Source organism: Pholcus phalangioides, unplaced genomic scaffold, assembly GCF_987345545.1.
Source record: "Pholcus phalangioides strain wild (caught in Gottingen) unplaced genomic scaffold, Ppha-v1.0 ptg000009l_1, whole genome shotgun sequence".
Classification (NCBI taxonomy): domain Eukaryota; kingdom Metazoa; phylum Arthropoda; class Arachnida; order Araneae; family Pholcidae; genus Pholcus; species Pholcus phalangioides.
The window spans coordinates 45,696,276-45,720,370 of record NW_028301602.1 but is presented as its reverse complement, the minus strand read 5'-3'; the positions used below and the strand labels follow the sequence as shown (position 1 = coordinate 45,720,370).

The 24,095-nt window shown below is 33.1% G+C and overlaps 1 protein-coding gene across 2 annotated transcripts in view; it reads right to left on the bottom strand.

Moving 5' to 3' along the window:
- Positions 1 to 20,701, bottom strand: part of LOC149083188 (protein Gawky-like) — a 34,830-nt gene extending 14,129 nt beyond the window's left edge. Inside the window, exons 1-5 of one of the 2 annotated variants that reach the window (XM_089236364.1) lie at positions 20,284 to 20,701; positions 9,086 to 9,309; positions 6,321 to 6,708; positions 1,485 to 1,541; positions 735 to 1,360 (exon numbers count right to left, since the gene is read on the bottom strand). In XM_089236364.1, the coding sequence (XP_089092490.1) occupies positions 735 to 1,360; positions 1,485 to 1,541; positions 6,321 to 6,708; positions 9,086 to 9,307 (1,293 nt within the window). In that variant the 5' untranslated portion in view covers positions 9,308 to 9,309; positions 20,284 to 20,701. Of the gene's footprint in view, positions 1 to 734; positions 1,361 to 1,484; positions 1,542 to 6,320; positions 6,709 to 9,085; positions 9,310 to 19,723; positions 20,157 to 20,283 lie in introns of those variants that run through there. The other variant, XM_089236363.1, reaches the window with a different exon arrangement.
- Positions 20,702 to 24,095: the final 3,394 nt, after the last annotated feature.

Genomic DNA, 24,095 nt, shown 5'->3' with positions numbered 1-24,095 from the left:
AGTTTATTTATTACAAGAATGTAAATGAGGGTTGCAAGCCATTTTTTTGGCACATCTTCCAGTGCCTTTGTCGTTGCTCTTCTTTGGAACCTAAGAACTGTTGATTTTTAAGCAAATTGTTTATTCAAGGAAAGAATCTTGTGTGAGTTGAATGTGATGTTGTGACAGGTAATCTGATACCAGGAGGTACCTGTGAGCTAAAGCATTATCGTGATGGAGCCCCTACAACTTGGCCTTTCAAGAATCTAGTCGCTTGCGTCTCACTTTGTCATGATGTTTAAGGACTTGCAGATCCATCCTGGTGCAAGATTATCTATCAAAACATCACATTCCAATACTTCTACAACCAGCTTATTCTCCTGGTCTTGGCCCATGGGACTTTTTCCTTGGATAAAGAATTTGTTTAAGGAGTAACGATTCTCAGGATCTGAAGAAGTGCAGTGAGCGGAGACAAAGACATTGAGGATGCGACTAAAAAATCTTGTATAATCTGCATTTACATCTTTGAATGAACAAGGGCAAAAATTCATAATTGCTCAGGGTAGTTACTTTGAAGGAAACACCACATAAACAGGCTCTATATGTATTAATTCTGTTCCATAATAAAATAAGTTTCAGAACTTTCTGAACATAGCAGTACTTGTAGTACTCTGGTAAAACATTATCCATAGACTTAAAGGGGGTTCTCTTACAAAATGAAAGATGGTGATGAAAGCAGAAACAGAAATTATTACCTGCTTCGTGACCCATGAGCTAGTATCTACTTGGCCTTCAGCCCAAGCAGCAGTAGAAGAGTTCTTTGTTTTGGTACCCCAGTAGCTATTAGGGTTTGAATCACCCCAGTTTCCAAAGGCACTGTTTGGCGTATTTGGTGTCCCAGGCACATTTTTATCCTGAAGCTGATTATGAAGTTCATCCCATATCCGACGACCTGAACCATCTCGATTACCCATATCAGTCCAGCTGAGTCCACGGTTCAGAGGTGCATTTTTCATCCACGTATTGTCATTTTTGTTTGGGTTCACAGCAGAGGGCGGCAACCTTATCATACCTGGGCCGTTGCATGGGTTATTAGCGCCACACATATTTCCTGGAGGCATTACACAGTTTGGCATCTGCTTTGTGGGAGGCATCTCTTTCCAGTGCGATACTTTGCCTTGATGGACAGGGTTACCCCAAACCGCAGTACCATCATCATAATTGCCGCCAGATTGCTGGCAGGTCACTGGTGGCGGAACTGCTGTTTCTTCCCAGCCAGATGGCTGCACTGGTTTCTTATTGCTTCCGGCTATTGGAGACCAACTGTCAAATCCTCTCTTGTCTGGCCATACACCAGAACCACTTTCTGGAGTGTTTTCGTCTGTGAAAGAAAAAGCATCAACCTCATGTGAAAATTTAATTCCAAAAAAAAACCAGCTCTATTTAAATTTCCAACATAGACTGAAATGAATCATGTATCACTTAATATGATAAATATTTCTTACCCATTGGCTTTGCTTCGTTTGTAAGTGGCAAATGAGTCAGACCAATCTGTAATGGTGCTGAGGAAAAAATAAAAATAAATAAGTGACTTGGTTGTTCAAATTTGTTCAAAATGCTAGAATTTACATTTACACAAACATACATCTTTCTAATAAACTCTAGATACCAGAGGTGGCTCTTGAAGGAGGCACAAAGGTATGTGCCTCTTTGAAAATTTCAAATCATTCATTTAATTCTTCAAATGGATTTGGTACCAATTTAATACCATTGAATTCTTCCTTTTTTATGAAATTGATAAATTAAAAAAAGAAATATTCTCGAAAGCACTGATTTAAAAAAGAAATATTCTCAACAGCACTAATTTAAAAAAAGTGTCCCATAAAATAGGGGTCCATATGATCAAGTTACCGCAGTGCTTCCCATATAGCTATGTAATGTACTCTTCTCTTTTTTCTCTTTGGACGCTTTCTGTCGTGCACTGATATCAGATATCCTTAGTAGCTGGAAACCACGAGAGAAGGGAGAAAGGAGATGGTTAGCACACAGGCTAGTACGTTGGCTGCACTGAAAAATCACACTCCAAGATATTGATGCTGCCATCTCTTCTATCCTTTAAATATGTTGTATCTTTTAAATTAGAATATATTTGAACATTAAAAGATTATATATATATATTTATTTATTTATAACATTTTTGTTAGAATATAATTCATTGTTTAAATTGGAATATAATATTGAAAGAAGAGTACAAATTTTTGCAATTTGAAAAAAACCATTGGTGATGGTAACTGCTGAAAATAAATAATTTTCAACATTGTTAAGATGTTCATTAGGCTCACTGCACAAATTATTTACGGTAATGTTAGATTGATGAAGCATTATTATTTTTGCACTACAGATATATGGATAATGTGAAAAATAATTTGATAAACAAAAATAAATTTTCAGTGCAGTGCAATACTTTACTATTTGTAAATAGTTCACTACATATTTTCACTGATACATGGCAGCATATTTTTTTGAAATCTGTGCCCTCTCCGCCAGAATATCCGACCATGAGCAGGCACTGTTAGATATTTCTCTGATGTAAAAAAAAAATATATCAACAAAAATTAGGAATTTTCACATGATGTTAACGATTAAAAATGGGAACCAATTTTCTTTATAAATCAACTTGAAATGCATTTCCATAGATGTCGATTCCCAGACTTGAAAAATATATAGTGTCCCATGACAAAATATTTCGCTGCCAAAAAAAAATCATACAAATAATAGGGAAAGGTGAGGATTTTTCCAGGGAATGCAAAAGGTGACCTCTCTTCCCGAGACATTACCACATTCTCGCTAATTAAGGTCGTCTAGACCTCTTTCTTCAAGATGTTCTGTTTTTTCTTCCTGTTTTGTACAAAATCCACTTGAATATTTCAGGTTAAAAGAAATGATTAAAATTATTTTGCAACTTATAATTGTATTATGATAAATGACTATAAATATGAATATTTATCTTACCGTGGTTCATACGCTTTGAAAGTGAAAAAATTCAAGGACTATTCAAGCACTCTTCCAGGCAAAATTTAAAAATTCAAGTACGTTTATTTCGTAATTGATAAAAATCACAATTTTTTTCAAAAAATGAAATTAGATCTTTCATTTATATTTTAAATTTACTAATTTTGAGTTTGAAATGCTCTAATTTATTAAAAATAAATAATTTTTAAAAGCATTTAATAGCCATATTATTTTAACCATGATTTACGCTTGTAGACAATATCAAGTTCTAAAAAGGTGTTGCTTAAAAAAATACATGTATTGTAGTTTTATTAAAGGACATTCAACAGAAATCATTTTATGTTTGAAATGCTATTGATATGTGCCACTTTCGATAAAAATATCAGAAAGCACATGTAGTTATATATGTAGGGTGACCCTTATGCAGGGCCGTAACTAGGATTTTTGCTGCTTGGGGTAAACATTATTTTAGCCCGCTTCCACAACTTTAAAATTCAATAATTTTGTAATGGGGCTATTTGTTCCTACCTAAAACTGCCACCTGGGGTAGTTGCTCCTCCTGTTTCCCCCTAGTTACAGCCCTGCCTTATGACCCGTATTTTGATGTAAATTTTGGCCATCCTGACTTTTTCATTAAAAAATGTGTCGTTATTTTCTGAATTTTCAACAAAGCCCTATTTAAATTTTCATTCTTTACTGAAATTAATTATCAAAATTATTTTTTCTATAAGTTATATTATGGCTTTAAATTTCACATATTTGTCGTGTTAATGTTTGTTTTCATAGAATTTGTTTAAATCCATACTGCTTCAACGCAATGCTACTTCAGAAAGTGGCAGAAGCTTTTGATGATTTTTTGGCAATTTCAGCAATAACTGGAGAACTTTGCTTATTTTTGCAGGGGTCTGTCTAGACCAGTTGTAGTCCTCTTTTTGGGAAAATTTTCCTTATTTTTGTGAGAAAGGTCATTAATTTTGTGAAAAATAAGGAATTTTGTAAAAAGCAAAATAATCTAGTTAATTTATCACAAAAGAAATGAAATGCCAAATTTGTGGTTTCATTAATGTGCACTTTATGAAGCATGCGTTTTTCAGAGTTTTTTTCGTTTTCATGAGTAGTTTTTTGCTTGTCCCATAAATAATCGCAGCTTGTTTTCTTATTCACATCATACAGGAACAAAGACGGTATGGAAGTCTGGGGGTGGCAATCCACTATTCATGAAATATTGTATCATTAGAATAAGTGGCAGAGCGAAAGAAGATAGACGATTCAACCTTCTGAATCACCATGCACACTCTCAGTGAACCACATTCCCTCCATTCAAAGAGAATGTACCACTTATGTACAGGAGTCCAAGGAATCACTCAAGGACCACGCATGTAACGTGCTTGAGTGGACACAAAACAGTTCAGTTGACCCCCACCTCCCTATAAATGAGACAGGATTGAGGTGGGGCACATAAACAGGGAATGCTAATACCCGCAACAAACTAGGGAAAGGTATTTTCTTGTTTTTGGCATTCCCAATAAAGATGCCATTAAGAGTATTTCATGTTTTATAAAGGGTTGTTGATGAGGTAAGCATCATTCAACCCCCATCATCGAAAGTTAGAAATTCCCACTCCCCCACTGATATTGACATAGTACTTGGATGGCCCCTAACACAAAAACACACTTTGTAGCATCAAGTGCAGCAGATCTTAAAGGAAAGAATTCCTTTTTTAATGCAATTCATTTTAACAATTGTGATTTGCCTTAGCTCTTTATTTCCCTCCACTGTTGATTTTAGCAATAATTTATCAACTTTGCTATTTTATGACATCATATTTGATGACAATTTCCTATATTTTTCTCAAGGAAACATGGTCAGCACAGGGTTGCAAGGACTGAAGAGGATTGTTTTTTAAATTTTCCGTTTTTGCAAAGCACAATTCAAGGATTTTTCTATGAAGACACAAAAAGTCAAAGGAATTTTGTTTCTGATCAGAAGATTTTAATAAGGCTTTAAAAACAGGGGTGGCCAACCCATGGCACACGTGCCAAAAGTGACACGGAATTGTATCAAGTGTGGCACAGGAAATTCAAAAATTAAAGAAATACTATTCCATTTTTGAATCAAAGAAATTCTCTTCAACTTTTAAACAATCATTTTTTTAGGCCGGGATTACACTATAAAAGTTTGATAGAAGTTCCTTTATAAATCTTGAAGAATGTAACCAGTAAGCACATCTGCTTACATTCAAGTACACTCAACTAATCCGCCTATTGATTGCATTTTCAAGTTTTATAAATGAACTTTTATTAAACTTTTATAGTGTAATGCTGGCCTGAATGAATAATGATCTTTATAGACTGTTAAACCTATATTTAATATGGTAGGCCTCTTAAAGTACAAATTATGTGATGATTTTTTATTCAATGCATTTCCTTTCTGTTTGGGGTAATTCAAGTATTACATCAGCATCGGGGGGGGGGGGGGTTTCGGATTTGCTGACTTTTGATGGGGGGGGGGGTCAGTGTTTTTCTGACTTTTGCTGACGGGGGGGGGGGGTTAAAAATGGCTGAAAATCTGCTTACGTAATACTTGAATGGCCCCTTTTTCATCTTTGGGTATTAGTTGCTGGATGTCCCATGTGTACAAGATTCAGGATTGTTCGCATGGAGGCATGCATTGTATAATAAGATTATATTGTATATCCATGGATTCTATGGGGAGGGCTAAGTCCTCTTACAAAGTTTATTGTTTATTGTGGGAGGAGATAGAGGGCAAGCACCACCGCAAGTCCTCAGTATCGGGTGTCTACGCCCAGCATGGTGTAGGTAAGATGAACTTCTGATATACGTACATACACAATCTGCATTGCGATAATCAAATTTATGACTCAAAAATAGAAACAATTTAGAACTCGAAAGAGTGACAAACTGAACATTTTTACGAAAATAAAAGGACAGCTGAACAATATTTTGCAGGAACGGAGAGAATGCTAGTATCCTGTAAAAACAGGGCGCATGGTCTGTGAGTTAAAATATGTAGAGTGGCAAACACATCGAAAATAAACTTGGATTATGGCATGGCTTGGAAAAGGGTTGGCTACTCCTGCTTTAAAATCAGAAGGCTTCCGGGTAAATCAAAAGCATTGGTATATATGCATTCCAAAATATTTTCAGCACTATATAAAAACCTGAATAATTAAGACTCTCTTAAATTTTTGCAAATGAAAGAAATTGATAATTAATTTTCATGACATAAATGCAGATGGAAGGCATAAAAACCTAATTTTAGATCTGTTCAATAGCAGTTGTGTCATACTATCTCACTAGTGTACCTACCAGAATCATTGCCCCAAGTTGAGAAGTTGACAGCAGCAGAGTTCTGCTGGCTATTCCAATTTTTGCTCTCTGGAGGGTTTGTGCCCCAGACAGCTGTACTAGAATCGCCAGGTCCCCATGCTGTGCTAGGAACCTGGGGAACACCAGTCCAAATATTGGTTGTGTCATCTTCTTCACCCCAAGTGCCTCCGATGTGTGTAGTAGGTGCATGACCCCAAGGCTCTCTCATTGGACCTGAATTGTTGGCAGCAGAGTTCTTGGTGTTATGGCGAATATTACTCTCCCATATCTCAGTGCCAGTGCTCGTAGAATTAGACCAGTTACTTCCTTCTTTTGGACTGCACTGTGGAGATGAAGGAACATCCCACGCTGTATCCTGATTAACACCCTAATAAAGGAGAAATACCTTTTACAAAAGTCTGACTAACAAAATTATCAAACAAAAAAGATGAGTATCTTTTTTATGAGCATGAAAATTTACTAACCTAATTTTTTTTCAAAAAAAAGGGTGTGTGTGTGTGTATATATATATATTTTATATATATAAAATACTAAATTCAATTCCACAAGTGAACAGTAAATCTAAAAAATATCCATAGATTTAGAAAAAAACTTAACAAGTATCAAGTTAATTTAAAATTGGAGTTTTTCCAACAAGAGCCAAACATTCATTAGACAAAAGGAAAAGAAAATCTTAATACAATGCGAGAAACCTACACGAATCGAAATAATTTCCAATTTTTGACAGGTTTTCGTTTTATGTCTACAGTATGGGCAGTAGCAATTTGCTACACTCAGCAACGTTTTGCAGCTGAAGGACGAGTTAGTTATATTTTGCAGTTATAGATTGAGGTTGAGTTGAGATCAGCCTTTTACTAGCGATTTATTTATAGGAAATGTTAACTTAATATTTTATTGACCCATGGAAATTGTGTGCACTCAGATGAACATATCAGATTATTTCAATGCACACCAATTCCAGTCATATATCGCCATACGTAATTTTGGGTAGAAATAAAGATGCCCTCTATCTGTGTTTGCCTCATGCTTGGTAGGTAAAGAACTTTTTTCTGATGTTCTTCCCCAGATTCAAACCCGTGGACCTCCATGGTAACAGTCATGGTTGAAGATGAGCATCTTACCACAGCACCACTAAGGAGCAACTTATCAAACTGGAACCTACGGTTTACAGCCGATTCTGAATGATCAAATAAAGACATCCATGCCCTGCTGAGATTTACATCCAAAAGGTTTCACAGCACAAAATAATTTAAGGTAAGGTGCTAGCCAGACTATTGTCAAGTGAAATAAAAAATGATTATTTAAATTTTATTTATCAATAAGTTCTAAAAATTTCAATTAACATGAATAAATTATATTTCTTTCACTCAAATTTTGGGCCAGTAGTTCCCAAACTTTTCTAGTTCAAGCCATGTTTCATACAGTAAAACCTTGTTAAGTCATCATCGCTCATGTTATAGAGAAATTATGACGACTTAAGCAAAGTGCTGTCAGTTTCAATGTGTAACATTGTATAATTTTAAAGTAATAAATTTATTAAAATACGAATTAAAATTACAATATTACAGTGGAACCTCGCTACAACTTTACTCGATATAACGAAAACAAATCATTGTAGAGGGATTTATCAAGTCTTGTTTGAAAATGCCAATAGTATAATGTTAAACTACAAGATTCATTGAAAGACCGGTTATTTGTGAAGATGAAAATTACAAGGAAGAAAATTCACCTCTGCCCCATGGGAAGTAATGTTAAACTGCTGTCTCTCAATATGTAAGATAATCTACCTACATTCTATCATATTTTTTCTTGGTCTGCAGAGTATCATTATATCAAGATTTCACTGTAGGCTAACAAAATTTATAGATTACGAAAGTAAAACAAAATTTTTAACTTTTTTTTAGCTTTTAGTATTTTATTTATTATGGCAAAATAAATTGGTACACTTATCAGTAATTTATGATACAAATACAAGGTAAACTTACACACAAGTAATGACCCAATTTTGAATTGGAGGGGGGCCCTGGGCTGTACAAACACACTAAAAGACCTAAATTTTTCGAAAAACGTCTGGTTTTTCCACAAAGATATTTTGTTCAAATTTGAACCTCTAAACTAGTGAGTGCCCATGCAGAAACTGCATCCAGCTCAAACAGTTACTAACGTTTTAAGAACTTGTTTTCTTTCATCACAAATGAACTTCCTCAGTGTACTTTTTGTCACTTTAGCTGCTCCGTTTTGGTGCATAAGGCTGTTATCAGGCCATTTCTTTGAAGGTAGCTATAGAAATCATCTGTTCCCTTTTTTCCATAGAGATGAGTTAACTGAAATTAGCAGAAACTTGAAACTTAACGGAGGCTTAATAACACTGTTATCTATGAAAGCCTAGACAGGACAGAAGAAAAATGATGACTTATTAGGGCGATGACTTACTGAGGTTTTACTATGTATCAGAATTTTTCCCATTGTGCTCAATTTGACATATAGTCCTACCTACAGAGTAAGATTAGATTGGTTAACTAAAAAACAGTAGGCTAATTCAAATTTACAAGCAATTTATGAAATAAGTAGCTACATGTTTTTATTTTTGTAACATATCCTGTAACTGGCCATGGCACCCCAGGGCTCTATGGTGCAGTTTGGAAACCAGTGCTTTAAGATCTGTGAATATGTCAAAAACAATTCAAACATCTTCATCTTTGAAAATCGCTGAATAATAAGCAGTCATATTAGTAGCAGCTTACTCTTTGGCCCCAGCCTTCACTGAAAGCTGCAGCGATTTGTGACTCATTGACTTGCTCAGCCATCTTCATTACTTTAGATGCTGTACCACCAAAACTTTCTTGCTCATTCTCAAAAGCAGCGTTACATGACACTCCTCCTCCTGATGTGCTGGTACTACATGAAGAATTCAATCCTTTGCCTGCAGCTTGCGCCCATGAATTGTACTGCTTGCCAGTTGGCATGCCTTTTGGTAAGAGAAAATTATTATTAATACACGTAAAATATAAAAAGCACCATTTCCAGATTTCAGGAAAAATTACATTTGGTGAGATGATTTATGACTTAAGATAACAAACGTGTACACAGTGTGAAGATCATGAAACATGTTATATTTTATTTTGAATTTTCACATAAAAAAAGTATTATACAAGTATAAATAACTATTTCAAATTAAATCTAATATCTAGTATAACAAATGCCAAGGGACTAAAGAAACCACTATGTTATAAAGGAATTTTAGATTTTACTAATTTTAACAGCCGTTAAAAAAATTTGTTCTAGCAGAATCTGATTCTAAGGAAAAAATTATTCATGTTCTAGATCAGTGTTTCCCAAAGTGGACACTATTGCCTCCAGAGAATGATGGAAGGGTCCGGGGGGGGGGGGTGTTGTTGTAGAAGCTTTAGATTTAGTATAAGATCCTATGGGTTGGCTTGAGGTGGGGAAGGGGCGATGAGAAAAAAAATTCTGAAAAGGGGGTGGGGCAATGAAATCGAAGTTTGGGAAACTATGTTCTAGATAATAAAAAGAATGAAGTTAAATTTCAAAAATAATTCAAAGCAACTCAAATCAGTTAGATATTGAATTTTTTTTAAATAAGTTCTACTTACTTAACATATTTGAGGCATATAATTCATATTTTTATCATTGTTTTTTGTATAAGTATTGTGGAAAAGCAGAGGAAACAACAAATTCCTCCAAAGTATATGTAGTATACTCAACCTATACTCAAACGCATGCAGTGCTTGAAAAAAATGTTTGAAAGATTTAGTATTTAAAAGCACATGCAAATTTCAAAGTGTTTTCTCATAAGAGTGGGTAGGTACATGGTACATTTTGGGAATGAATATTCTGAAACCATGTATGTTTCTGGGAAATGTCTTGAACGAATGTCCCGTATAGACAGCTACATTCACATCTTGAAAATTTGAAAAGTCTAGTCTTTTTTTCTAATTAATGTTAATAATAATTTTGATGAAAAATTGTGTTACTCTACAATAAGAGAAGAGTAGGCCTATATAAAAACAATGTGGCATTAAAATATTGCATATCGCCATGTACCCTTTCAAAATTTTTTAAAAATCGAACTAGATTGGAATTTTAATTTCAAACAGCAGTTATAAGATCCCATAGAAAAAAAAAGTTTATTTACAGCTACTATTGATAAATAATTTTATTGCAATAATTTACTGAAACAAATTTCTCTGCCAGAAAAACTTTCCACACAGATTTAGAAAAAAAGTTTAAATGAATAGATACTAAGAAATTAATTTTATAGTTTGAGGATCGGCATATATGCTGGCTAAATCCTCTTACATTTTATAATGCGTAACTTTTTATTTTATCTTAATTTTTGAATTCATATTTATTTAACAAGGTGCAATTTATAGTAAATGCACATTTTGTATTAAACATCGATGATATTTACTTAAAAGGCGTTCAGAGTTCGTTTTTCATATTTTTTACTTGCTTAAGAGGTAAATTTCTTGTTGGCAAGAAAATGGGACCAGGTATCCATTTTCTGCCAAAAAAGGTTCTTAATTTTTTTGTGACTATGACTGGAAGATAACTGATAAGTTAAAATTCATGGATAGAAGTCAATTAAAAATAACTAAAATGTCCGAGTTTTTGAGAATATTGAAATTTTAAGTATTAATTCTTGAGTATCGCACATTTTTTTCAATTTTTCTGATATAAATAATATTTCTAGTAGATTATTATATATTAAAAATATTATTTATATCAAGGCTTGACAAATTAAAACAATATTTAATCTTCAGACAAATTTCTCAGAAGCCAAGCATGGTTTATGCTCATGAAAGACAGCTTTAAATAATCTTTCTTCAATTACTCCACGACTCAATAACTTCTTCCCATGTAAAAAAAAACATTCTGAAGAAAATTTTTTTATTCATAGACTCCAATTTAATAACCGCATGTATGAAATTTTATAGGCGCCAATACTAATTTCTCAGTCCCCATGGCGACTTGCCACCTGGAATCTTCAAGCCATTTATGTAATCAATTGAATTACTTAAATCTATATGATAAACCACAGAAAATTTTGTCCAATACAAGTATTTTAAACATTATTCCCTATCAATTTTCAACTATTTATTTTGAGATAAGTAATATATATACTCAGGTTTTTCTTCCTGACAGAACGGTCTATTTATCTGTTTTATTTGTTTATGAAGTCTTCATATTCATGTCATCTGCTCACATGTGAGTCAATGATCTGGGGTATGAATCGTTACATAAGTCAAAGGTTAATATCACTTATTGGTTGGTGAATGTAACTAATTAATGAACATATTTATTCCTTTTAATTAGGATGAGAATCATTTTAATCATGAGAAAATTTTTAACTAGATAATCAAAAAATTTAAATGAAGTATTTATTTTCAAATGCTATTCACATTATAAAAAAATTGTTTTATAACTTACATCAATTAATAAAATTCTCCATTAATTGATGCTACAAAAATATATTTCATTCATTTCACTCACCTATTCACTAGATGTAAACAAATATTAAAATAGGTTAAAAAATTAAGGCAGCATATGCTTGAAGTAATGCTGAATGTTTCTGCCAAATTTACACTACGATATTGTTTTTTTAGAAAATCAGCCAGGCACAGATTTCAAAACTACTTTTGATCTGCATACTGCCACTATTTCCCCTAGAAAATGCTCCCAAATGGCTCTGGGGAGCGGGGGGGCGGCTGATGATTACAGGACACTAAAACTACTGTTCACAAGGGGCCATTCAAGTATTACGTCAGCAGATTTTTAGCCATTTTTGACCCCCTCCCCTTCGTCCCGTATCTCCTAATGCATATTGGGATCAGAGATGCATATGGGGAGAGGGGAGACACGACCCCCAGATGATGAAAAATTAATTTTTTGATTAAAAACTTTAAAATTTTTAATTTTGGAAGAAAATATCTTTATATGGTATTATAATCAATTTATGTAAATTTCAGAGCTATTTGAAGGAAAAGAACTCAACATTTCTCTTTAACCAATTCCTTGTGACCCGTCCTGTAAGCCATATATGCTCGATCTATGGCTCGTGAGCCAAATGTAGCCCGCCACTTCAAACCATATTTTGTAAAAATAAACCAAGTGGCACATTTACAGATAACTTAAGTGACCCGTGGCACAATTCCAGAGCATTTAAGTGGCCCATGGTACATTTTCAGATCACTCAAGTAGGCCTGCAGCACATTTAAAGATCTTTTGAGTGGCCCATGGCAAAGTTCCATAACACTCAAGCAGTCTGTGGCATATTTAGAGATCCATTAAGGGACAGATGATACAATACAAGCACTTAAGTGGCCCGCAATTAAGCTTTACATCACTCAAGTAATTACAGTAAGTAACATTGCCATATTACTGAAGTGATCTGTGGTACAGTTCCAGAGCACTTAAGCAGCCTGGACATATTTCCAGATCACTTGAAGGATCTGTGAAACATTTAAAGATCACTAAAGTGACTCTATAGAGGATTTATCGGTAGGGGAAATATTAGTTCAGATGCCCACAAACTAAGAAACTGTTTTTTCTCCTTTTATGCACATCCCGTAAAGGTGACATTAAGAATATTTCATGTTTTATAAAGGGTGGTTGATGACATCATTCAAACAATCCCCCCTTGTCATCAAAAGTCAGCAAATCCGACATCCCCTTCCACTATCGATGCAGACTTAATACTTGAATGACCCTAATGAAGACGACAAATTTAGGTCGTCTTCTAAAACTTCTATCTCAAACCTAATTTAAAACTAAAATCATCACCAGTTTTCATTGATATTGTATTGATTGTATTTCCACTAATGTCAAAATATTTAATCAAAAAATATTGATTCAAATAATTTTAAAAATATGGTCACTCATCTCAAATATATCCAAAAAAATCCGTATAGTGGAGGTAAAGGACACTGCATCCATTTTTGTCAATAATGGGAGAATCCGATAAGGCATCTAATTGGTTTCGTAAAATAAATTATGAACTTATAATAAAAATTTCAATAAAATTTGAATTAGATTGATCGAGTCAATTAACTCAACTAAAAATTTTAACTGGTATTAACAATTGATCAATTAATCAACCTGATTAATGGATTAAATTGTACCAAACCTACTCTTAATGTATAATTTCATATAAATTGCAAAAACAAATATCTTTTGCTTTCGCCAATCAAACAAAAAACAGAAAAGAGTGGCTTGGTGGAGAGAAAATAATTGAGATCAAGTTTGCTTAAAAAAAGTGGAGGGAAAAAACACTATTTGATTTTTCAGATAATGATGAAAAGATATATTACCTTTAAATTTAAAAATCCCTTTAACCTTTCGATGGCTAATGTTTCCAATTTGGAACATTGGTTTTACTAATTAGAAAAAATATTTTCCGTTCATAAAAGCCTTTGACTTTGATTTCCCCTCCCTTTGTAGGTGAGAGAGTCCAAACTTAAGAGATCCAACTATTTTTAATTCAGACCCCAACTGTTTTTAAGGAAAATAAAATTAATATTAAAAACAAAAAAAAAGTTAAATGTTATTTCTATGGACAAGTCCAGAAAATATACAGAAAAATGTTTTTGTTGATAAATTGTATTTTTTAGTTGATATCTCTAAATTGAAAGATCAGACAGCACAATAAAAGAAAAATATTGTGAACATCAATTTAAATCAATTCTACTGGTGAAAGGTTAAATTAAAAAAAAAACTGATAGTGCCATATTGAGAATCAATGATTAGTTTAAAGACTAATTTCCTGTATAGACCTATATAACTACACCATAGTATAGCTCACAGGAGAGAATGCTTGCTAAAACGGAAAAATTATTTTGTGTATATATACCAACATAATTCACTATTCAATTCCAACAAAAAATTTGGAAGTAAAAGAAAAAAATTGTCTGAATGATATATATAGTTGAGCAAGTCCAGTGTTCACTCTTTGACCAGATTTTAAAAACTTTACCAGAGTCAAAATTCAAACTATATGGGGGGGGGAGGGGAGGGGCACATGTTTTTTTTTTAATTTTCTTATCTCATATTTGTTTTCATAACAGAGTGGACAAAATCCATGACTTTCAGTCATAAAACCCAAAAAACAAAGTATTGCTACAAAATAAAAGTGAAAAATACTTATGAAATATTAAACTTCAAGTCATTTGGTTGTAATTTTATATCAATTTTAGTTTGAAAATTAAACTTTGAAATGTGGAAAACATGGAAATGTTTGAAAAGTTGTGGAATGTACATTTTCTTCAGTAATGAGCCGTATATCTTGAACCTTTGCATAGACTGCACTTGCATATATTTTCACATAACTCTTTCACAAGGAGATGGAACACATACAGTGTTTCTCCAAAATATGCAAAACCAAAAGTAAGGTTATGAAAGATGAGAAAAAATTATATAGCAATTTTAGATTGAAATCCTGTTTCAGAATGGGAAAAAATATACACCTATAGCCTATATAGCTTTGTTACCTATATCATTATATTACCCACAAAGTTTCAAAAATAACTATTCTTTTTATAGACAGCAGGAAATTATGGAGCATACCCAGGGAATTACAGCAATTTTGATCGCAGTTCAATATAAAAATGTTAACCTTTTCTTACTGGACTCACAAATACAAACAAACAACTGTGTATGGTAAATGTGAGAAATCTGGTGAACTACGCGTATGACCATTTTGGTAAGTTTTATCAATTTTGTGAATTTATCCCATTTACTGGTGATAACATACCTAATCATCAGCTCATATTGGTAAATATGATAAATCGTCAATAAATTACCCAAATTTACCAGACATTTTGCTCAAACTTCAGTATAGGATAATGAGTTGATAGATGATTATTTTTGAAAATGTTGATAAAAGTGAAGAAAGCTAACATTACAAAACTGATAATAATTTACACATTTTTATCCTTATAACTTTTATTTTAATTTTTATGGCAAAATGTTTGGTGCATCCATCACATACAGGAGATACTGTAGATCAATTTAAGTAATATTTCTGTGTGAGATTTCTTCCATATTTATCATAATTACCAACTACATTCAGGAGTTATGCATAATAACCAGTAAAAGTGATAAATATGGGAAAATTTATCAAACTTACTGAGACGATTGGTAATTATGCATAGTTATCAATTTATCACATTCACCATAACAGATATATCAGTGCTGGAGAAATCCCAGGTTACCATATAACAATTAAAAAAATTGATATTAGTGCCTAAAATTTCTTTTGTGTAGTTGCTAAATTACAGGCTGAGAGCAGCACAAAATATTTTGAACTTATAGCAGCATATCTGCCAACATGAAAGGAGGTCACTATGCACTGAAAACGTCAAAAGAAGCATTATTTTGAACCCTTTTCTTCAAGAAAAATTATTTTTGGCACCTAAAAAATTGTTCTGCACCTAGTTTTTTTGCGATTTGTCTAGCATTGAAATATATATATGTTAACAGATTTGAGTAAAATAAATAGATCTAAAACTCTGACTGATCTGAAGCCTAAACACTTTAAAAGACGCTTGAGGAACAGCTACCAGTAAAAGAGGGAGTAAAATATACACCACAATTATCTAATTTGAAAATTAATATTCAATTAATATACAATTTTTTTCATTGAAAATTTACAAAATAATTTTTTCACCGAAACAATATCTCAAATATATCCCAAAATATCATATCTAAAAAAAATATTTTGACTTTGGTTATTTTACTAATTTATTGGTAGACAAATGTAATTAATAAGTAAGTCCATACACATTTAATCATTTTAACATTTGCATTTCGCTCCCAAACACCAGTATTTTGAATTTTTTTTTTCAAGTTAAAGGAAATGTTAGAGGAAAAAAAGTGGCAAGAAAATTTAGATCAAGTTGATAAAAATATTTTTCTTCTTTGTCTTTTTTATGTTACAATTTGTTGTAATGTAAAAAAGACAAAACAGCTTTAAAAATTTACAAAATATAAATAATTTTAAATTGAAAATAAGTTAAAAATAATGACATGACACTAGATGTTAAGAATCAAAGATATAGCAAATAAAAAAGATAATTTCACTAACATTTCATTATAAAAAGACAACAACAATCTTACTCAACTCACATAAATACATATAAACAGCTCCCTGTAACCAAAATTTAATGCATCATCTGTATAGTTTGAAAACATGTTTCTCTCTTCTGTAGATTAACTTGTATTTTTGATCTTTAAAATATCCCAGTAAATTCCACCCCTTCCCTCCAAAGCAGAATGTTTTGCATTTTTTTGCAATTCAGCTATCTCAGCTGATCAAAAAGTTTTAATGGTGAAAATTCCTAAAACAGTGTTTTCTATTCTTTTCTTAAAATTCCTTCTGAGATTGTTCTGCGACAAACATCACAGTTCTCAGCATATTCTGCTGAGGGGACCCTTTCTATAAATATCTGGATACTACTGTTTTTCCAAATTTTTACTTGAATTCAGAATACAGTTTCCACTATATCAGAAATTTACTGCACACAAGAATGAATATGGTAAGCAACTTTGATCACTTTAGAGATTCCTGTATTTTTTGCTATAAATTTGATAACAGCTTTTTCATGTTTTCTGCTTCTTGTGAATCCTTACATGAAATAAGATCATGTCTTGGTACCGAATATATTGATTTCAGAGATGGTGAATATGATAAAAAACGAACCACATGGGAACATTAGATTCTTAGAACCCCTTGATGACAGCAGTGAAATCTTCGTTTTACTTGCACGAGTGGAAAATATTGGAGAAAGCAGGATAGTAATAATTTTTAATAAAAATAATTTGAAAAAAAAAATCAATTATCATCATTATATATTTTTTTGCCAATGTTTTTGAATGTTTTTAAGTTTTCTAATTGGTAATTGTGTCTGTCAGGGCCATAGCTAGCCATTCCTGTACCCTGTGCAAGAATTTGAATTTAGGTTCCTTCTGCCTCCCCCCCCCCCTCAAGTGGGCCCTGTGCAGGTGCACCTGTCTAGTTACAGCTCTGATTGCTGTATACTGAAAATTGTTTTATTTTTTACATTTTTAAATACTTATTTGTCATTTTATTTATTATTTTTTTTTTTGTGTATTTCAATTCTTGTACAAAATACTTTTTCCTTCTATCTGTTATCCTATGTAACTTTTTTGTTTAATTTTAACCCTTTACTCATGTAATTATTACCAGCGTTCGTAATTTTTAATATTTTGTTTTTCACAATGTTGCCAAGAAACTATGTACTCTAGGCTACAAATTCTGGGCCTCCAGCCTTTCATTATATTATTTACCAGACACGTGTAATCATTTTAAAATTTAATTTCTCACTTCCAAACACCAGTAATTTTCAATTTCATTCAAATTAAAGCAAATATAAACAAAAAATAGTGACAAGAAAATTTAAATTAAGTTGTGAAAATAATTCTTTTCTCTTGGTTATAATATAGAAAAAAATGGAACAAATATCTTTGGAAATTTAAAAAATAATAATTTTCAATGATTTTAAATTGGAAATAACAAGTAAAAACACCCACAATGATGTGACACTAGACATTAAGAAACAAAAATAACAAAAGAAAAAATTAATTTTCTTAATATTTCAATACAAAGGCAACAACAACAAAATCTTACTCCCATAGATGCATATAAACAGCTCCCTGTATCCGAGATTCATTATATCACCCAAGGTTTTTAAAAGCATGTTACGCTCTTCCACGCTACATCCAGTCATATTTAATTGACACAAAATTCGGTCAACTACATTTAATTTTCACTATCTTCAAAAAATCACTGTCTTGGATAGAAAAGACATCTAGTTTCTCAAAAAGTTATGCTTTGAAAACTATCAAATACAGTCTGGAATAAGAAATGGTTGGGGAAGAGATCATTTATTCCCTTTATGATGAAAATGACATTAAATTCCCACAGCATCTAATCTAGAATGGTTCTTGCCCAATTTCATAACAGGACTTTGCCAATTTGGAAATTCATTTATAAATATTCTTTGATCTTAAAATAAAAAACAGAAAACTCCACATATTTTATAAATATCTGTATATACCACTCTTTTCCCCAAAGTTTTACTTGAATTAATATATATATACTATAATATAAACTATAGTTTTGCTATTTCAGAAATTTACTGCATGCAAGAATGATTTTGGTTTGCAATGTGGATCACTTTAGAGATGAAATTCCTGCATTTTTTTGCTGAAAATTTTGTAACAGCTTTTTTTTATGTTTTCTGCTTCTTGTGAATCCTTACAGGGAATAATATATTTTGATTTCAAAGGCACACACACAGTGAATATGAATGAACCACATGGGACATTATATTCTTAGACCTCCTCAATTTGATGACAACACAGTGAAACCTTGATTTTTCTCACAAGTGGAAAATATTACAGAGAGCAAGAGATAAAAATATTTAAAAAAAAATTATAATCATTTTTTTTATATAATATATTTTTTATAAATATTTTGAATGTTTATAATTGCTAATTGTTGCTAATTTTGTGTATGTAACATTATTTAAATAACTTTTTCATTTCATTTGTTTTTTTTTTGTATTTGTTTACAGCCAGTCTCTCAGCTCTCTTGCACAAAATACTTTCCACCCCCCCCCCCCCTGTTCCTATGAGACTTTTTTATTTAATTAACATTTTGTTATACACCAGTGTTTGTAATTTGTTTTCATGGTGTTTTTAAGAAACTCAAATCTTAAAAAAATACTCTGGAACTGGAAAAATTATCATTGTGGAGAGGGAGGGGGGGGGGGTATCCTTATATGGAGAGGCCCTAGTTAAACATTAGTCATTTCCAAACAAGACTTGAAAAAATATTATTGTGGAGGGATTTATCCTTATATTGAGTATTATTGTAGCAAGGTTTCACTGTACTGCAAATTCTGGGGTTCAGGCCTATACCAATAAATGTACTTCATTTATTGTATTATCTTCAAAAACTATTTTTTGATTGTTATTTTATTTATTGGTTGGCAAATGTAATTAATTTGTAGGTGTAGACACATTAAAAGCATTTTAAAATTTAATTTTCCGCTTCTAAACGGCAGTATTTTTCAAATTAAAGAAAATCTAAGGAAAAAAAAGTGGCAAGAAAATTTTGATCGATTTGGGTAAAAATAATTTTTTTCTGGGTCACAATATATAAAACAAAAGTTTCAAAAATTAGAAATAATAATTTTCTTCAGTGATTTTAAATCGGAAATAACAAGTAAAACGAACTACAATGGCGTGACATTAAGAATCAGAGATAACAACAAAAAAAAAGATAACTTCGCTAACATTTTCAATATAAAGGACACCAACAACAACAAAATCTTACTCACTCAACTCGCATAAATGCATATAAACAGCTCCCTGTATCAACAAGTTCGAGTAAAAACGAAAAGAAAAAAAAAAAAAAGATCTAAAATTCCGACCGATCTGAAGCCAGAGATGAAGCCGAGACACTTTTTAAAAGGCACTCACTCACTGAGCAGCGACCAGCGGAAAAAAAAGGGGGGAGAAAAAAAATCAACCAAAACAATCTTCTCGACCAACACACACAGCGAGAAGAGATCGCATTTTTTTCTCTCTCTCCCTCTCTTCCTTTCAATCACATTTCTAAAAGATTGTCAAAACGCCAAATACACGATTCAACAATTAATATATACTTCGATACTTTCGACGATTCCAACGCGAGAATGTAGAAATCCCAACTTAAATGGCTACTTTTCCCATCCGCATCTGTTTACTTACTTATCTTCAATGTACACGTATGTCGGTGGGTCGGTCGATACAATCGGCTCTCGGGTTTTCGATGGCAGCTCTCTCTCTCGCCAGCGGATCAGAAGCAAAAAAAAAAAAAATCATTTTCAAAACAAAAATTCGAGATACAAACACTCACCACTTTGATGGATCACAGGCCGTAATCTACTGCCCCTGCATTGATTATTAAAAAGAAAAGAACGATTTACGTTTCACTTGTTGTGTTAAACTCTTCTCCTTTTAAACACCAATACGTACACTTAACGGATGAAAATAAAACGGGAACGATGCGAGTCCGCGACCGACGAGACTTTTCTTCGCTACCGACGCCCCCTGCCGTTGCTGGAATGGATCGGTCCGACGACCCCTTAAACTTGCAGAGGAAGAAGAAGAGGAAGAAATGTCTCGCTGAAAGAGGACGCGATTAAAAAAAAAAATTCGATGTAAATAAATAAATGAAAATTTGATTATGCGACGATTATTATCCTTCGATTATACAAAGCTTTTTTTCGAAGCATTTGTTTTCTGGTTCATTAAAAAAAATTAATAGAAAGTTTCTGAAAACGAGATTTTTTTTTCCTAGACCCTCGAACGCAGTAACTTCATGGATGGTTGAAAGGTTTCTTGTGACCATATACTTTACGGGACTTTCGGGGCCTTCTTTTTTTGGGCTTCCTGACTTTTTGATGAAAATACAGTCAATCCTCGGTTTGCGAACAACAAAAAATTATTCTGTTTACGAACACGCAAAATGGTCTAAATAACAAAGGAAGCCCATTTCAGAAATCTGAGAAAACAGTTTTTCTTTCAGTTGAGGAATAATATTTCATCACAGTAAAGGCAGGGACGGGCTTAAGTATTTTGCGGCCCGGTGCAAAAAAAAAATTGTGGCCCCTCTGAACAGGGGTTTTCCAATACTCCAGGGTGTCCATGGGTACTCTGCTGGTCGAGAATGACTGTAAAACTCCTTCGTAGTCATAAAAAAATGTCATTTGGCAATAAATATGGACATGATGTCCGCTTCCCAGTGAAAAAATTGCAAGTGCACCCCCAAGCACTTGAAGATTTGGGGCTGTCAGGGCTAGAAAACCGATTATCTACCCAGGCCCTCAACTTTAGAGGTTCTCTATCTTGGACTGAATTTTAAGCTATTGCTTTGATAAGAAGTTGAAGTCAAAATGTAATCAAAACATTTTTATCCCCTTTTGCGGCCCTAGAAAGTTAGCGGCTCGGTGCAGCCGCACCCTTCGCACCTGCCTAACTCCGGCCCTCGGTAAAGTTCTCACCACCAAATACGACTCTTATCCCCAGCCACTGGATCATCAGTTCATTTCAAACTTTATGAAGCTCTGAAGAGAGGAACTTTTTCTAATGTTGTTTTGCAAGAATATCTGACATAGAACTAAGTCAGTAACCTCTGGAAACATTATTTAATCATGCTACATTGCATAAGCTTGGCAGCAAGTGTCTTACAGAACCATAAATTTAGCTTGGAGTATATTTTGTAGCCAGATAGTGTTGCAAGCAGGGCCGACGTAAGAGCATCGTGGGCCCTCGGGCCAACTGATGTTTCTGAGGACCTTACCTAGCAAATTCTCAAGAATTTCAACCAGTTCTAATTTTTGTGAGGCTCTCCCCTCTTCTCTTGATGCCCCGGGTGGGGCCCATGCTTTAAGACGGCACTGGTTGCAAGAAAGATTTTGAGGGCGTTGACTCCAAAGTTATAAGTAACACACGGCAAAGACTGAAACCAGACTTTGCCGTGGCATTGTTTTGCATTTCATCTTTTTCGAATTATGGCAATTTTTTCAGTGTTGGTTTACTGATAACTAGATCCCGAATTATATGCACTAAAAAAGTGACTAAATATGCTCTAAAAATATGCAAATATGCACTTAAAAATGCCAAAATATGCACTCAAAAATGCCAAAATATGCATTAAAAATGCTAAAACACGCACTTGAAAATGCTAAAATATGCATTCAAACCCAAAATATACACTAAAAAATCATGAAAAAGTTTTAAAATGAATATTTTCTATTCCTTAGTGCATATTTCATTTACAAAAAATATCCCCCCCCCCCCCCACATATACCTGCATATGCAAAAAACTTCTACACATTTTTCATTTAGGCATTTTTAATTTCTAGTTTGTTGTAGCTGCTCAGTAACGAAATACCAGTAACAAAGAATTTCAACACTATTTCTGAAAAAATTGAACGCTTTTTGACATATCTCCAGAAATAGCCTTAATAATAGAATACTTGATATTTGGAAAATACGAACATCTCTATTAATTCACTAAATTCCACCTGCGGCACAAAAACCAATGTTATAAAAATAATAGTAAACCCCCCCCCCCCCTTCCCCTTAACGGAGACCTGTCAAATGCGGCCACCCTTCTTTTACGGGCAACTAATATTTTCCCCTTGTATATTGGAAGTATACATTTCAAATCCCTGGTCAACGGCCACCCCTCTTTTACGAACGAATTTTTTTATCCTGTGAACGCAAAAGAGAGGCTTTACAGCATTATTAGCAATACTTACTTGAAAAATCATAAAAAAGTGATTACGCTTAAATAAACTTCCAAAAATATGCACTTATTCCGAAAATTCTTCAATTTTATGCATTTATATGCATTAATGCTAAAAAAGGCCAAAATATGCAAATGCATATGCACTTGCATATAATCCGGGCTCTAATGATAACCATTAATTGTGCACAGTATATGTTCACGCTGGAAATCTTCGGAGTACCAGGAACTGATTAATTCATTTTACATTGATTCCTATGAGAAAAATTACTTCGGTTGGGGAACAATTCGAATTACGAACGGACTTCTGGAACAAATTAATTTCGTAAACCGAGGGTTGACTGTACAGTGATACCTCGGCTAACGAAGATGTTCCTGATTTTTCTGAATCGGCTGAGAGAGAATACGGATTCAGCAAATGAATATTTTCGTTGATATGGCCGGACTTGGGCAGGCGCGAAGGGTGCGATCTCTCTCACCTCACCGGCCGCAAAAATTAGGGACCATAAAACTCAATTTTATTACATTGATTACGAATCACATTCAACTATAACTGCTTTAAAAAGCCAGAACTTGAATTTCTGCCTATCTATATTGATTTATTAACACACACTCTTATAGTAGTAGATATGTGCCCCGCGCCCCCACATACTTGAACGGGGACTTTTGATTTTTGACAGGACCCCAGAGACTAGTTACTGATTTTCAAGAAAATATATAGTTTAAATATTGGAAAAATATAAGACCAATACTTAACGCCCACAGAGCCCTATCAGCCTTTACCCCATGTGTGTGTGTGTGTGGGGGGGGGGGAATCTTAATAATTACAAGTCTTCGAGAGTACTTCTCCCTATCAGACAAAGTGCCAGCCACACCAAATTCATAATATTTTTTCATGTTTTAGACATCATTTTGTTTTGCATGTCTCGTTAGTATGAGAGAGACTCCCTATCCACCTAAATTACCTAGTGGCTCTATGACCATTGAGACGGCCCTGTACTCTGGATCCTCTCTGGAATTATTAATTTTCATGAATTCTGAAATTATTAATTTCCATGAATTCTGAAATTATTAATTTCCATGAATTCTGAAATTATTAATTTCCATGATTTCTGAAATTATTAATTTCCATGATTTCTGAAATTATTAATTTTCATGATTTCTGAAATTATTAATTTTCATGATTTCTGAAATTGAGAATTTTCATGATTTCTGAAATTGAGAATTTTCATGAATTCTGAAATTGAGAATTTTGATCAATTCTGAAATTATGAATTTTGATCAATTCTGGAATTATGAATTTTCATGAATTTTGATCAATTCTCCAATTATGAATTTTGATCAATTCCCCAATTATGAATTTTGATCAATTCTGGAATTATGAATTTTGATCAATTCTCCAATTATGAATTTGC